Consider the following 17832-nt stretch of genomic DNA (forward strand, 5'->3'; position numbering starts at 1 on the left):
GAACTCTATAGTATTCAAAATAAGAGTGTCTCACAGGGTGACTTTCTCCTGTGGTCCACAAAACTTCCCTTTGTGAAGCTTATATTTGAAAATTCCCTCCTATTTCCTTGACTTGAATACAGTTCCATCTCTACACCTGAACCAATCCCTGCAAGGGAAATGCTGTGTTGACCAGCAAATCCCAGGGTAAGGGAACTGGTGAATGTGATAAGGGAAACAAGATTAACCTTGTACCAATGGAGTCAACCTACTGATTGGGCACTTCAGAGGTGGAGGGTTATTAATACTACTTTCCCTATCTTCATACTGTTCATGAAGAAGAAAGTGACATCTAAAAGGTAATTACCAGGAAAAGGGAGAGAGTGGATGGAAAGTAGTTAATAACGTCCACTATCCTTTGTCTAACCCCCTTTCCCTCACCCTACCCAGGCCCTCCAGTGAGCATGTTAGCTGATATACATGGCAGTATTGTCAATGTTCTTGAACAGGTATTTTTTTTTTTTAAATCTTCTGTAATGAATCACAACACTTACAAGATACTAGCTGAATTATACATGGCTATTAAATTTTGATAAGACTATTTTCTGTATGATTTATTTAGGTAAATATCATATATGGTATTTTCATTGTCTTGATGTTTTCATAATTATCTTTGAATTGTTCAAAAGAATTGTTTCATTTGGACATTATTTGTGAATTTTCCAGTTTTTCTTCTGCTCTTCATTCCTAGATCGTATACAATTTAGTCAGGAAATTTAACTAAAATCGTAGCAATTTTTAATGAACTATTCAATCATTGCTGAAGAACTTGAAAATAATGTGTATTCTGCTGTTGGATGAAATGTTCTATGTAAATCTTTTAGATACAATTGGACCTCTAGTGAGTGTTGCTCACTTCTCTTTTCTTATTGATCTTCCTTTTAGATTCTCTAACCATTATGGAAACTGGGATATTAGCTTTATTTAATAGTGATAAGGAATTTATATCATGTGTTAATTTTTTTCTCTATTAATAATATTCTCCTTTAGTACATTCTTAAACCTCTAGTTTTGCATTTGAGACCTAAAATATCCCTGGAGCTGATTAGGGTTTACAATGTAGCCAAGAATTGTACTTCATCCTGTGATATCTAAGTTATTATTGATATTAAAGAAATACATTTATTTTTTGCCATTGCAATAAAGTGTCATCTTTGTGACATAGGAAATGTATATGTAAGTGGTGTACTGTTTCTGGTCACTGTTATGCTCCTGTTACCAGACAGGTATTTTTAAAAATTTTTTAAATACCACAATGTTCTAATCACTACATTTCCATTACAAATCAGGATTTTCTTCCTTTTCTTTTTGTTTCTTCTACTTTCTCTTTCTCTTTCTTTTTTAAAAGTGAAAGTTCTTCCAACTTGTCTTTCATCAGTAAGGACATTGAATTTGGCATTTCAATTTTGGAAACAGTTCACCAAGCCATCCCTTAAAAACAAAACCTTGTTAGAAATTTATGGAGTTTTGTTGTAGGTACAGATAAATTTTAGGGAAGAATTGACATGTTACAATACTTAGTCTTCCTTGCAGAGATAAACTGGGTCCTTTGAATTTATTTTAGTCTTCATAATCTCTTATTAATTTTCTGTATACTTCTCTCCTGTTTTTTCGATTTTGCTTCTGCATGGTTTACAATTCAGTTGTTCTTTTATTGTTGTATTTGTTTGTTTATTTATTAGCCTGAGTTCTAACCCAGGATCTTGGGCAAATGTTCTATCATTGAGTAATAGCCTCAGTCTGTGATATTTTAAATATACTACTTTTAATTTCAGCATTTTCCTGGCTATGAAATGTAGATCATTTTTTATACTGAAACTTTGTCCTGGTATTTTGCTAAACTTATTAATTCTCATAATTATGTGAAGATTTTGATTTGTTTACATTGTAATCACATCTTTAAATGATGTCAGGTTAATTTCTTCCCAGTCCTCAGTGTTGAATAGAATAATTGCTGGTTTGTCTTCCCTAGACCCACTTTGTATATTAACAAACATCACTTTGATTTCAAGCTTGCTGAATGCTTACAGGAAATAGATATCAAATGCTATTAGATGATGCTCTTCGGGATTTCTTTTAGACATAGATTTTTCTTTTCTTTTACTGAAAAAGGAGTATTTTGTAGTGTAAATGGAAATTTTCATTCATGGAAGAAAAACTGAGCAAAACAAATTATCTATGTTTATCTTAAGCCTTAATTGAGTTTGCTAATATTTCATTTTAAAGTTTCAATATTAAGATTTTAATATTCATATGGAAATTAAAATGTTACTTTTTTATTATCCTTTGTAGATTTTAGTGTTAAGACTATAGCATTAAAAAGCAATAGGGAGGAAATGGGAACAGTGGCACATTCTTATATTACTAATGACTTTGGAGGCTGAAGTAAGAGAATTGTGAATTGCAGTCCGACCTCAGTAATTCAGTGAGCTTCTGTCTCAAAATTAAACAAAAGAAGAAAAAATTTAAAAGAATTGGGGATGTAACTCAGTGGAAAAGTGCCCCTCCGTTCAATCTCCATTACTAAAAGAAAACAAAAAATAAGAGGAATGCTATTTTGTACTTTCTGTATATGTTCATAGAATTCAGCAGTGAAGTCATCTGTTGAACTTTTTAGTGATTTACTAATGCAAATTAAATCTTTAATAGACTTTGTGGGATTTTCTAATTTACCCATCAGATTTGGCAAATAGTATTTATAGACAAAATTGTTGATTTACTTTATTTTTAAAATCCCTGCAATAAAATTGCCTTAACATTTTCTCTGTAAGATTTGTGGTGATGCTCATTTTTATTTTCATTTCATTCCTGATGTGGTAGATTTGTTCCTCTTCCCTTTTTCTCTTGATTTTTCTCAGCATTGCTTACCAAATTTGTTATTTGTTATTTTTTCAAAGAAAGATTTTTCCTGTTAATGTTTTCTACAGCAGGATTATCTTCTGTTAATGTATCTGCTTTTCAATTATGTATTCCATTTCTTTGAACTCAGACTGAATTTGCTCTTCTCTGACTTCTAAAATTTTTTTTATTTCACAAAGATTAAAATATTCTTGAGTTAAATTATCATATCTTGTTGGCCAAGAAGTACATTTTTTTTGTGTGTAAATATCTTAACTTTTAAACCTTTAAGGATGGTAAGGAAACTTGAAAAATGATTTCTGGTGTTTATTATCAGAGAAAATTCTCTGTGGTTTAAAATGTGAATTTCTTTTGAAATGTGTCATATATTATCATTCCATGGATACTTTTTGTAAATGTTCTCTAGGTCTATAAGATTATTTTTCATCTGTATTTGTAGGTGTGATCATCTGAATTTTTCTGTTAGGGTAAATGTGTTAACTTTATAATTTAAATCCTCTGTAACAGTACTGATATAATCTTTCTGTTTGTTCTAACAGTCACCAAGAGACATGTTTAAATTGTCTATTTCAAATTTGTCTCTTACATGTATTTTTTATTCTTGAAGATATTTTACCTATTTTAATTTTGTGTTTGTATTTAAAATTATTTCAGCTTTAATTATAGAACTTTAATAGAATGTAGAAGTCTCTTATCTGTAGTAATCCTTTATCTTATTTTAGCAAAGTAGCAGGATATAAAATCAATATGCATAAATCTAATGCATTTCTATTCATAAGTGATGAATCATCTGAAAGAGAAATTAGGAAAACCACTCCATTTACAGTAGTCTCAAAAAAAAAAAAATACTTGGGAATCAATCTTACAAAAGAGGTGAAAGACCTCTACAATGAAATCTACAGAACACTAAAGAAAGAAGTTAACAAAAAACTTAGAAAATGGAAAGACCTACCATGTTCGTGGATAGGCAGAATTAATATTTTTAAAATAGCTATTCTATTTTAAAATAGAATTCACCTTTGGAATTCAATGCAATTCCAATTAAAATCCCAATGATGTTCCTCATAGAAATAGAGAAAGCAATCATGAACTTCATCTGGAAGAATAAGAGACACCAAATAGACAAAACAACACTGAGCAGAAAAAGTGAAGCAGGAGGTATCACAACACCAGACCTTAAACTACAACACAGAGCAATAGTAACAAAAATGACATGGTATTGGCATCAAAATAGACAATCCAATGGTACAGAATAGAAGAGACAGAGAAAAACCCACACAAATAGTTATCTCCTACTAAACAAAGGAGCTGAAAACATACATTGGAAAAAAGATAGCCCATTCAACAAATGGTGCTGAGAAAACTGGAAATCCATATGTAGTAAAATGAAATTAAACTTTAATCTCTCATCCTGCACAAAACTCAACTGAAAATGCATCAAAGACCTTGGAATTAGACCAGAGACCCTGCACTAAATGGAAGAAAAAGTAGGCCTGGATCTTCCTTTTTGTTGGCTTAGGACCAGACTTCCTTAATAAGGCTCCCAAAGTGCAAGAATCAATAAATGGGATGGATTCAAACTAAAGCTTTTTCTCAGCAAAGGAAACAATCAATAATTTGAAAAGAGAGCCTACAGAGTGGGGAAAAAATCTTTCCCTCATGCATTTCAGATAGAGACTAATCTCCAAAATTTATAAAGAACTTACAAAACTTTACACCCAAACTACAAAGAACCTAATCAATAAATGGGCCAAGGACCTGGACACTTTACAGAAGATATATGGGCAACTAACAAATATATGAAAAAGTGTCAATATCTCTAGTAATTAGAGAAATTCAAATTAAAACAACCCTAATATTTCATCTTATTCAAATTAAAATGGCTATTATCAAGAGCACAGCAATAATAGGTGTTGGCAGGGATGTGGGGGAAAAGGCACACACATACCTTGCTTGTAGAATTTCAAATTGTGGCAACCACTCTGGAAAGCGTATGAAGATTCCTCAGAAAACTTGGAATGGACCTACTTTTGACCCAGCTATCCCATTCCTTGGTTAATACCCAAAGGACTTAAAATTAGCATACTACAGTAACATAATCACATCAATGTTTACAGCAGCTCAATTCATGATAGCTAAACCATAGAACCAACCTAGATGCCCTTCAACAGATGAATGGATAAGGAAACTGTGGTATATATACACAAGGGAATGTTATTCAACCATAAGGAAGAATAATATGGCATTTGCAGATAAATGGATGGAATTGGAGAATATCATGCTAAGTGAAATAAGCCAATCCCAAAAAACCACAGGTCGAATGTTTTTTCTGATAAGCGGATGATGATATATAATGGAGGTGGGAGGTGCGGGATGAGAAAAGAACAAATTAACTTGATTATATGGAAAATATTTTATTAGGCCTTAATATAGCTATGCCTGTTTTTTTTTTTTTTTTTTTTTTTTTTGGCATGATATATTTTGTGACTTATATTTTCAATCTCTCATGTACTGGTGTTTCACGCACAGATCCATCTACATTAAAGTAATTGCCAATATTGTCAATTTAAAACTCTAATTTTATCATATTCTTTGCAATTCTAATTACATGTCTATTTATATTATCTTTTGTGTATGTGTGCCTAAAACATTCATTTTTTTCAAGCAGTTTTAGGTTCACAATAAAATTGGTAGAAGGTATAGTTTTTTTCATATATCCTGTCTCCCACATGCACAGCCTCCTCCATTACCAACATCTCAAACCAAGAAGAGTTGTTACAATTGAGTATACATCGGCACGTATCATTACCCAAAGTTCATCGTTTACAGTAGGGATAACTGTTTGTTATATATTGTGTTAGTTTGGACAAATGTATAAAAATATGTACACAAAATTATAGTATTATACACAGTAGTTTTAATGCCCTAAGAATCCTGTGTTCCGCTTATTCATTCTTCTTTCCCTCAGCTCCCAGCAATCTTTTTACTGTCTCCATAGTTTTACCTTTTCTAGAATGCCATAAAGTTGGTATTGTACAGCCTGTAACCTTTTAAGCCTTCTTTCACTCTGTAAGATGCCTTTAAATTTGCTCAATGTCTTTTCATGTCTTGATAGCTTATTTTAGCACTGAATATTCTACTGTCAGAATGGACCAGTTTATCCACTTGCTTCTTGAAATACATTTTGAAATATATCTTGCTTCAAAGTTTTGATAATTACAAATAAGTCTTCTATAAGCATCTATATACAGGCTTTAATGTGAACATAGGCTTTCAACTCTTGTTGTTGTATTGATGATTGAATCCAGGAGTGTTCTAACACTAAGCCACATTGCCTGTTCTTTTTATTTTTATTTTGAGACCAGGTCTTGCTAAATTGCTCAAGCTTGCCTTGAACTTATGGTCTTCCTGCTTCAGCCTGCTTATTTGTTGGGATTCTGGTCAAGTGCCACCATAGCTGGCTTCAGTTCCTTTGAATATCAAGGAGTGTTGATTGCTGGATCTATGTACAAGTATATTTAGCATTGTAAAATATTGCCAAAAATTCCTCCAAAATGGCTATAACATTTCCAGTTTCCAGTAGTGCTGAACAAAAGTCTCTGTTTCACCAGTATTTGATGCCAATGTTCTGGAATTTGGACAATCTGATAGACTTTAGTTGTTTCTCATTATCGGTTTAATTTGCATTTCTTCCTAAGATACATGATGTGGAACATCTTTTTATCTGATTGTCACCTATTATAACTTTCATGGTGAGATGTCTGTTACGGTTTTTGGTATATTACTTAATTAGGTTGTATTGTATTGTTGAATTTTAACAACTCATTGTATATTTTAGATATTAACACTTTGTTGCCTTTTACAAAGATTTTCTCCTAATCTTTTTTCTCATTCTCTTGACAGTATCTTTCAAACATTTTAAAAATACAGTATTTGAGCCTCGGGGTCCTGGGCTAAGGGAGCGGGTCGGAAGTGAACGGGTCCCGCCCCTTCCCCCCTAGCTTTCGTCGGAGCTGCAGCCGCTGCGGCCTCCGCAGCCAGCTCTCCGGCTAGCCAGAGCCTCTTTTCTGTACCCTCAGTCCCCGGCCGCGCGGAGCCGGGATGCACTGCTCCTGCTGTGGGTCCTCATCGTGGAGACCAAACGGGTGGGGATTCGCGGCAGTGTCCTGGACGATCTCTGCAGCCGATTCATTTTGCATATTCCCAGCGAGGAGAGAGACAACGCAATCCGAGTGTGTTTTCAGATTGAACTTGCCCATTGGTTTTACTTGGATTTCTACATGCAGAACACACCAGGATTACCTCAGTGTGGGATAAGAGACTTTGCTAAAGCTGTCTTCAATCATTGTCCATTTTTGCTGCCTCAAGGTGAAGATGTGGAAAAAATTTTGGATGAATGGAAGGAATATAAAATGGGAGTACCAACATATGGTGCAATTATTCTTGATGAGACACTTGAAAATGTACTACTGGTTCAGGGCTACTTAGCAAAATCAGCCTGGGGATTTCCAAAAGGAAAAGTAAATAAAGAAGAAGCTCCTCATGATTGTGCTGCTAGAGAGGTCTTTGAAGAAACTGGTTTTGATATCAAAGACTATATTTGTAAGGATGATTACATTGAACTTCGGATCAATGACCAACTTGCTCGTTTGTACATCATTCCAGGAATTCCAAAAGACACTAAATTTAACCCAAAAACCAGAAGAGAAATTCGGAATATTGAGTGGTTCTCTATTGAGAAATTGCCCTGTCATAGAAATGATATGACCCCCAAATCTAAACTTGGCTTGGCACCTAACAAAGTTTTTATGGCCATTCCCTTTATCAGACCATTAAGGGACTGGCTTTCTCGAAGATTTGGAGATTCCTCAGATAGTGACAATGGATTTTCCTCAGCTGGTAGCACACCTGCTAAACCTACTGTGGAAAAATTGAGTCGAACCAAATTCCGCCATAGTCAACAGTTATTTCCCGAAGGTTCTCCTGGTGACCAGTGGGTAAAACACAGACAGCCACTACAGCAAAAGCCATACAATAGCCATTCTGAAATGTCTGACCTTTTAAAAGCAAAGAATCAGAGTATGAGGGGAAATGGCAGAAAACAGTATCAAGACTCACCTAATCAAAAGAAAAGAACAAATGGTGTCCATAGCCAGCTACCAAAGCAGCAGAATCCCTTGATGAAATGTGGAAAGAAACTGCATCCACGAAAACTTCAGGATAACTTTGAAACAGATGCTGTATATGACCTGCCTTGTTCCAGTGAAGACCAGTTTCTAGAACATGTTGAGGGACAGTCTGTGGCATGTAATGGACATTGCAAGTTCCCCTTTTCATCCAGAACCTTTTTGAGTTTCAAGTTTGATCATAATGCTATAATGAAAATCTTGGACCTTTGATAGCAACAGATGTATTATAGAAGTCCCAAGATCAGAGACCTGTTGTATTTGAGCGGGTGTCTCCTCAAGCCTTACCTTTCTCAGGTATTTTAAAGAAATGCAGGGAGGCAGTGTTTCTGAAAGGATTTTCTGTGCAGAAGAAAAGAGTAGAAAGAAGCATGAGTTTGCACTGTAAATGCAGTTATAATCTTTTATACAGTTTTACCTTTTCAGTGTTTGAAACAAGTTTAATTTTTTTGTTTTTTTGAAGGGCATTTATTTTTATTCTGTGCGACTGGATCTTATTTTTTCTGGTCAAGAAAATAGTGTTTGAGTCATCAATTTAGCCAAGGTAATGGGAATGCTTCACCTACCCATTACAGAGATTGCAATAATCGTTTACTTATATTGAAATTAAAAATAATAAACTTAAAATATCCAATTCCTAAGTGAACATAAAAGCTGAAATGTTGATGTTGATCGCAAGCCATCTGTCTTGGTGGCATTTTGTTTATTTCTCTGCCTCTAACCACTGAGGCTCTCTAGTTCTCCTTTGCTTAGAGTTTTGTTGAAAGGAGTTATTCAGAGTCAACATGTTCAATATAATATTCATGTACAAAATGAACTGGTAGCACTTCATAAGGATAAAATTGGCAGCTTAGAGGAGGGATCCAGTTGGTGGGAAGTTGATGCTGTGATTTTGAGTTGTGCTGGGTACATTCAGTAAACTTGTGAGTGCTGGAGCAGAAAGCAAGGAGGCAAGGGCCCAGTAAGTATTTTGGGTCATGTCTTTATCATCCTGCCTCCAACCCTTTAGCACTGTACATTGATTTCGTTTATGTGAAAATTTCTTATATATTCCAGTTGTGTAAATATGTATGGAAAATTGACATTAGTTTTACATTGCACATCTGTGTGATCTGTGGAAATTGATGTTATATTAAGTTCCAGTTTTCAGTAGAGTGGAGTGAAATGCTTTTATTGGCATGCTGAAACCCCTGGATGATGGGCATCAGAAGCAAAAGGGGTGTGCAGTTTACCTAAGAACTAATAAAGCATTTCACTAGGGTAAGATCAAAGCATGAAAGTAACATACATAACTCACTCCTAGGAATGTATTTTTCTCCTTTAGGATTCTTAAATCCAAATAAGGATGGTGATACCCGTTTTGAGAAGGATTTTCAGCTGTAATTGAGGACAATCACCTGAGCTTTAAGTAGGGAGATACATTTTGGCTGCATCTGACCTCATTGAAGATAATTCTTAGGGGTGGGGTGAGGGATGGTTTGAGTCTATGTGTGTGTGTCAGTCATATAGGTTTTAATCTTTTTACATTTTTTTTTTACCAGTGGTATCCACAAAATATATTTCTGCTTATAAATGTTACTGTAGAAATCTTTACTCTGTATAGGTAGCCTATTTAATTAGAGATTCTGCTTAACCTGTAGGACTTTTAAAAGAAGGGCTTTTGTAAGGATTCACTTTGTATTACTACTTTGCTTTAGATTTTAAATGGTTTGATTTTAAAGGAGAAATTCTACTTATTAATGAAAGTGTCACTCTTGGTGCTAAGCAGGAGAATTCACATTGATAGCAGTGTTTTGAGAATTAGGTTATCTGCAATCCTGCATCTTTTAATGTGACTAATTTGTGAATCCTTCTGTGACTTTTCCTTTTTATTGCATTATATGATTATGTTTGGAAGCTCTTATTGTTCTTTTCAGAAATACAGCTGCTTTGCTTGGGTCTCCTTGAGCCATTTTTATAGTTGGTCCAAGCATTCCAGATTTCTGTTAAATTGGTAAAGAAGTGAAAACAGTTTGCCTAGCAGATGAATCATTTTCACTTGTTTACTGTCATCTGGAAACCATTTAATTTTTAATGTTTTAGTGTGTCTTTTTTTTTTTTTTTGCTTTTTAAAATGAGTGCTTTGGTCAGTCCTTCTGGTGCCTATAGGTTTAGACTTTTTAGCTGTTAATACTAAAGCATAAGAGATCAGAGTTTTCAGAAGTATGGACTCTGAGTATTTTCAAGAACCAACAAATTATCTTTAATTACAATAGTTATTGCTGTTGTGCTGCTTCATTTAATGCACTGTGGAACAAACTTAAGGGTATGGTTGGTATGTGATTGTGATAACTTAGACTTTTAGCTCTCTTGACAGTATGAGGTTAACATGTTAAAAGATGAGTTGAAGTTTATGTGTATGAAGTGACTTAACTATGCAGAAAATAGTTGGATGTACCTGTTTGATGTACATCTGTTGTACTTATTCCCTCTCATTGTTCAGGTTACCTTGAGACACAGGCCATGCTTAGCACAGGACTAGATTTTCTCCTTTTGAGATACTTAAATATGGTTTGAGGAAATCAGATGATAAAGAAGTATGCTGAATATGCAATAATTTCCTTCTATTGAGTGCTGCATTTTAAGAAGCTAAATGAGAAGTGTAGCTATGTTGGCTTCATTATGTTTCATGTGTTTTGAGAGATAGATTGGCTTTGAATTCACTTTTTGAATGTTCTGATGTTCCAACCACATGTTCCAAGGTGCAGTGCACTGTGAATCTTTCATTTTAAAAAAATTTGTAGGTGCTTTTATCTATAACTTTAATGATTTACAGTTTAGATTAATAATCTTAATACATGTTAAATGAATTGTTTTTGTACTTAACCATTGTAATCCAAAAGATAAGGGTATGGTTTACATGTTTTCTTACAAATTTTTGTTAGGAAATAGCAAACAAATGGTTTTAGGATTTCAAATAGGGATGCCCTCTGGAGACATGAACATTTGGAGAGGTCTGAGAATCTAATAGTTCTGTTAGCATGGGTGAAATTTGATTAAAATTGTTTGTTTGAAGTAGTATATAAAGGATAAAGTCTCCCAGTGCTATCAAAGAAAGACATTGTAGAAATTGCTTGCTTTGTTGAGCTTTGAATACCTTTATTTTTGTATTAAATATCCATTAGTAAATACAGATAATGAAGATATATAGCAGAATTAATTTTATGCTATAAGATTAGGTTGTACTCTTTCTTTTGAAGGCTTTAATAATTTGTAATGTCAACTTGATTCTAAGTGAATGACATTCATCCACTATAGGAATTAAATTCCCTTCTACAACTCAACATATTGTGTTCTCTAGGAAAGTTAAGGTCTGTGTGCACTAAATCATTTCATTTGCTATTCCTTTACTTATCTATTCTCTTAGGTTTCTTGGTTTGTTTTTTGTTTTTTTTTTTTTTTTTTTTTTGTTTTTTTTTTTTTGTTTTTTTTTAACTCCAGCATTTAGTTAACTTAGTAAGTAGAGCAAAATCAATTAGAAAAATTAGACTTTTTGCTGAGTTGGTCTTAACTATGTTACCTCTGTTGGCTTTTTATTTTTGTACAGGTGGACCTCTGCTCAGATTGTTTTGATTGACATCTATTGTGCCTCTGTATTCTCTGAGGCAGTGTTTTCTTTGTATATGAATCATAGTTGCATTCATTAACACTTACTCATGATCTTGACTTTTTTCTAGCCTGGGGGAAGGGGTTCATGTGTATCATAAAGATAGATCATTATTTTGTTTGGAGGTTATTCTTTACCTTTATGTAAAAAGAGAAACAACACTGTCTTAGAGAAACAACACTTTTGTTAACCTTAGTTGCTTATTTCTTATGTCCTAAAACTTTAAAGTGCATTTGTATAGTTGCCAGAAATTCTAAAAATGAGCTTAAGATGGGCCTTCTCAGCATCTTTTTTCTTCCTAGAATTGAATTACTCTTGAATTCTGCCTGCCTGTCAGAAGGTGGCAGATTGCAAATGAGCAGTACAAGCTTTGTCCCATGCTTTCAAAGTAGAGTTCTGGATTGCACATTCTAAAATTGGTGATAGATTAGTATTATAGAACAAAAAAGTGCCCTGAAAAGAAAAGATAGCTATAGTTGCTGGGCAGAGTATAAGAAGGACATTGTAGAAGATGTATCAATCCTTGAGTGCTGTACAATGCATCAAGTCTAAGCATATTCTAATATATATAAGGCCATTGCCAAGCATTTTCTAACCCTGAATAAAGTTATATTTCCCTAAGTATGATTGCAAGCAATCCAGTGAATCTAAAGTAATTTTTCTCACTTTAAAGACCAGTGTTTGGGAATCTGGTCCTTTCTGTGCTGTATCATTGCAGAACTCCAGCCACTCTGAAGTGACTGCTTTCTTATAGGAAGGTAACCCAGAGTGCATACAGCTACAGTCAGTTGTATGAGGCAGCTATACATTTGTCCTGAATGGTTGATTATTCATTTCTTGTCAGCGAGTCTCCTTGTGACAAAATAGCATTTATTATTGAAATAGTCCATAGCTAGTGAAAAGAATGAAGTTAACTCTCATACATGGGACTAAGTGTTGGCTTCTACCAGCAAGAGTTATTCAGACTTTAGTATAAAGTACAAAGAAGTGTACAGAAAAGAAAACACACACACAAAAACACTATGATAAAACATAGAGATTTTGTCTTGAAAAATATTCATAATAGAATCTCTCACTCTGGTCCCCAGACTAATGAAATCACCAGTTAAGAGATTACATTTTCCTTGGGTCTTCTGTAATTAGCAGAGGGGATGATCTGTATATATTAGTAGCTTGAAAGCACAATCTAAAAAGAATTAACCTTCATAAGGTGTCTGCATTATCTGAGTAGTCGTTGGCCAAGGGAGCTCTGGGGAAAGAGATCGAGTGCAGAAATCAGTTGCGGGTGTGTGCGTGATTCTTGTCTCCTCCTCATAGACTTTTTAGTCCTTTAGTCCAGGAAAACAGTGAGGCCCTGAATATATATTTGCTGCAGGTAGTTGGGTATTTTTCCTTATTGGCCAGTCTGTTGAGTGCCATTTTTAAAAAGTTTGTTAATCCTTTTTCTTGGTGTGACTGGCCAGGAAGCCATTGAGGTCTCCCCTCCCCTGTTTTTTCCTGGTGACTTGTCCCTTCTATTGATCTTTTTATTTGTGCTATATCCCTTTGGCCACTGTGAGAATTTGCAAGTAGTGATTATATTTTGCCTTCTGGAGGTGACTTCACTTTGACACTTGGGCCACAAGCAGATAAGAAGGCTGTGAACACTTGTGTTCTTTTGAGTCTCAATGCATGTAGTTGTCAAATTGGTTGGGAACAGAAAACTTGTGTGTGGTTTACGGTGAATTAGGCAGTATTTGCTGGTCCTCAGTCTTACAGAGGTCTTAGGTAACATTCTGGGAATAGTAGAATATTTAAGGTAAAGTATAACACTTTAATCTACTTTGAATTGAATCTAAGGGCCTAAAACAATCTTAACAACTACAAACTGGTAAATGAGTTGGGCACAATTCTACATTCTTTGTTATTTCTCCAGCTTTAAGAAATTCGCATATGCTTTTATGATATTTAGGAATAAAATATGGATTGCAGAGAATGAAAGCAAATTAAGGTTCTCAACTGTGAATGAACTTTAGAAAGGTAATGGCTTTTCCTTAGTAGTTTGGTTGATTAGATGTGTTAATGCTTTTGGAACATATGAGTAGCAGTGGACTTGCACTCTTCATGCACTGATAGAAAAGCACAAGACGCATCTGCAAGAATTTCTTTGTGCATTTCACTACTGTCCTACAGCACTGCTGTCTCTGTGGTCCATTTTAGGTTTATGTTTGGATGTTGCACAAGTAACTATTAAATGTCAAATGCAAGTGTCCAAAGAAATGAGCCTTTAATTTTACTTATTGTTTAAAGTTAGGACAGGAGACAGTTAACCCGACTTACACTTTTTAAATTTTACAAACTCTTTTTCTTCAGTAACAATTAGGGAAGGACAATGAAATCACAAACTATTTTGCTTTATATATTTTTCTCTTACAATTATTTTTGAAGTTTATTAGCTTAAAATCTTTTTAAAAATCATCTTTGATAGGTATTGACTCATCCTAGTTCTATGTACAATTCAGACGATTTTATCTCTTGGCTTTAATGAAACTTTAAAACAATCTTATTTCAGAGTGATTAATCAGATGGAATAATGTTCATGTATTAGCTAGCTTAAGTGAAATGTCTCTTAAGTAAGACTGTCTTTCATCTAACCAAAATAAGGTGTATAGTTTTGTTTGGGTAAGGAAGGGAATGAGAATTTTTTTTCTTAAATACGTATATTCTGTGCCTGTTTCTAAAACAAGATTTGAAGTGGCTTTTTTACACTATGCTGTGAAGATTAGATAATGTTGGAGGAAGATATATATATAGTCTTAACACAATTTCCTTGGGATTAGGTTTTAGTCTGTAAAAGAGAAAGATATTTATGCTGAGTCATGTTAAGCAAATTATTTGGGACCTACAAGAGCTGGTCGACAAAAAATCGAAGTGGTTTCACTAAATATTCAGTGAGAACTGGACTTTCGTGTAAATGTAGTAACAAAATAGATTTGTAAACTGTTTCTTCAGTAATCATTTATTGTCTTATGCAAAATGATTTAACATTTAATTTTTGCCTATATTATGGTCCTGTTTTATTACTTTACCTTTTTAGGGCATTTTAATGCTTGGAGAAAGATAAGTAACCCTTTAAGTGATTCTGTTTACAGTAGTGAAAAAGTTCTTGCTGCTTTTGATGAATTGTCAAACATGTAGGGAGAACTGAAAAAGGAACCCAAAAGTACCTGTGGGGTTTACCTTGGAGTTAAAAGAATTTGAAACCTTTAGAGTGGATTTGTTGTTTCTGGATTTATTTTAATGAGGTTCAACAATAGCTTTGTCTTTTTCCCTCAGTGTTAATGAAAGGATAAGAACTGAATTTCATTTATAATGGGTGTAACTGTCATAAATAAAAGATTTCCGAGTCTTGTGTTTGTGAGTTGGGAGTTTGTTTGCAGGAGCATTGCATTTCCAAAGATGTGTTTGTTATCTGTACCTTCCACAAAATGAATTGATGACTTTAACAGTTATTATGCTCTAATTTTTGAAAGTATTTTTGATGTAAATAATGCCAGTTTAGAAACTGAAAACCTTAAGGCAAAATGATGAGTTACTCAAATATTGGCTTTCTGTAAAAACATTAGGTTATTTGTAATACAATACCAATAAAATTGGCTGCTTGAGCAGTTTTAATACTAAAAAAAAAAAAAACCAGTATTTTTCTTTTAGTTAGTATTTATAGTAGTTAAAAGTGAGAGGGTAACTTAAATTTCATTTTGCAAATTTAATATTAATGAAATGAAACACCATTGATTAAGCAGTGGAAGTTCTAATTTATAAAACATTCATCTTTATCCAAAGTTTCTTACATTATCAGCCTTTTATGGATATCTCTACATGACTATTTATGTGCTTAGATTCATAGAAAGTTTTTGATAGCCTAGAAATTTACTTTTACTTAATTATCATTTAAATATATTTAAGTTATGTGAAAAGAATACACTTTTGATATACATTGTAGCTTAAAAGTCATCAGTAGTAAAAGGCAACCCTACAAAAACCTCAAACAATCCTAACTGCCCTTTCTAGCAAGGTATTGTACCGACTGGCAACTAACAGCATTCCTTCACCTGCCCCACCTCCAGGGTAGCATCATTAATTCCTGGTGGACCTCTGTCATTTTACAATTTACAAACTGTGACAGCTTGAGACATCAAGAGGTTGTATTTGACTCCAGAGTGGTCAGCAACTTCCTTTTTTACAAATTCAGAAGTTCCTCTAATGAGAAACAAAACCAAGAACAGCAAAACTTGATCCTTTCACAATGTTCCAGACAAAATGTAAAGAAGGTCACATTTAAAATACGCATATCTAAAAGGAGAGCTATTTAAAATGGCCTCAGGGAAAGCTGAGCATCCTTCAATACTCCTACAGACTACAGTTGTGAAAAAACACCCTGAAGCATTTTACCTGCAAAACCAAATCACCTACAGAACAGGCTGGGCACATCACCAACAGATACCTGGAATGCCTGCCCACAGTTCAGCAGCCTGTGCTTCATTTAAAAAAATTTTTTTTTAATTTTTTAGTTATACATGACAGTAGAATATATTTTGACATATTTATACAAACGTGGGGTTTTACTCAGCTTTTTTGCTGCTGTGTCTGAGATCTGACCGGAACAATTTTAGGGAAGGAAAGTTTAAGGGCTCATGGTTTCAGAGGTCTTAGTCCAGAGGTCTTAGTCCATAGAAGGCTGGCTCCAATTCTCAGGGCTCCAGGTAAGGCAGAACATCAGGGCAGGAGAGTGTGGCAGAAAGGAGCTCACATGGTGATCAGTAAGCAGAGAAAGAGACTCCACTCTCCACATACAAAATATATACCCCTTAACACCGCCCCCAATGCACCACTTCCTCCCGTCACACCCACCTGCCTCTAGTTACCACTCAGTTAATCCTATCAGGGATCAATTCACTGATTAGGTTAAGGCTGTGACCCAATCATTTCTTCTACAAACTTTATTGCATTGTCTCACACATGTACTTTCAGAGGACAACTCACATCCAAATCATAACAGGTGGAGTACATCTTATTCTAATTAAGGTCCCAGTTTTATGATTGTTCATGATGTGGAGATTCACTGTGGTATATTTATATATGTACATAGGAAAGTTATGTCAGATTCATTTCACCATCTTTTCTATTCCTATCCCCCTCCCTTCCTTTTATTCATCTTTGTCTAATCTACTGTACTTCTCTTCTTCCCCTTCCCCCTTGTTGTGTGTTAACATCCACATATCAGAGAAGACATTCAACCTTAGGTTTTTTGGATTGGCTTATTTCCCATAGCAAAATAGTCTCCAGATCTGTCCATTTACTGGCAAATGTCATAAAGTAATTCTTTATGTTTGAATCATATTCCACTGTGTGTGTGTGTGTGTGTGTGTGTGTATATATATATATATATACCACATTTTCTTTATCCATTCATATGTTGAAGGGTACCTAGTTTGGTTCCATAGTTCAGCTATTGTGAATTGATTTACTATAAACATTGACGTGGCTGCATCACTGCATAGTTTGCTGATTTTAATTCTTTTTTATATATACTGAGGAGTGGGATAACTGGGACAAATGGTAGTTTCATTCCAACTTTTCTGTGGAATCTCCACACTATATTCCAGAGCAGTTCCACCAGCAAGGTATGAGTCTACCTTTTCCATACGTCCTCGCCAACATTTACTGTTACTTATATTCTTGATACTTGCCATTCTGACTGGAGATGAAATTTCAGAGTAGTTTTAATTTGCACTTCTTTAATTTCTAGAGATATTGAAAATTTTGTCACGTATTTGTTCACCGTTCATATTTCTTCTTTTGTGAATTGCCTGTTCATTTCCTTTGCCCATTTGTTAGTTGGGTTGTTTGATTTTTGGTGTTAAGTTTTTGTGTTCTTTATCTTTCAGATGAATGCTTAATCTGAGGTGGAGGTGGTAAGATATTCTCCCATACTCAAGGTGCTCTGTTCATATTATTGTTTACTTTGCTGTGAAGTAACCAAATGTGGATATGTACACAATAGAATATTATTCAACCATAAAGGATGAATTTATGGTATTTGCCAGTACATGGATGGAGCTG

General features: G+C 34.3%; 1 protein-coding gene across 1 annotated transcript; it reads left to right on the top strand.

Moving 5' to 3' along the window:
* Positions 1-443: 443 nt before the first annotated feature.
* Positions 444-13451, top strand: LOC306658943 (m7GpppN-mRNA hydrolase-like; the record flags this gene model as incomplete). Its single annotated transcript, XM_079136224.1, has 2 exons — positions 444-488; positions 6900-13451. The coding sequence occupies 2 exons, from the start codon at positions 444-446 to the stop codon at positions 8295-8297; spliced, it is 1443 nt and encodes a 480-aa protein (XP_078992350.1). The 3' UTR covers positions 8298-13451.
* Positions 13452-17832: the final 4381 nt, after the last annotated feature.

Source organism: Sciurus vulgaris (assembly GCF_902686455.1).
Source record: "Sciurus vulgaris genome assembly, chromosome: 4".
NCBI lineage: Eukaryota > Metazoa > Chordata > Mammalia > Rodentia > Sciuridae > Sciurus > Sciurus vulgaris.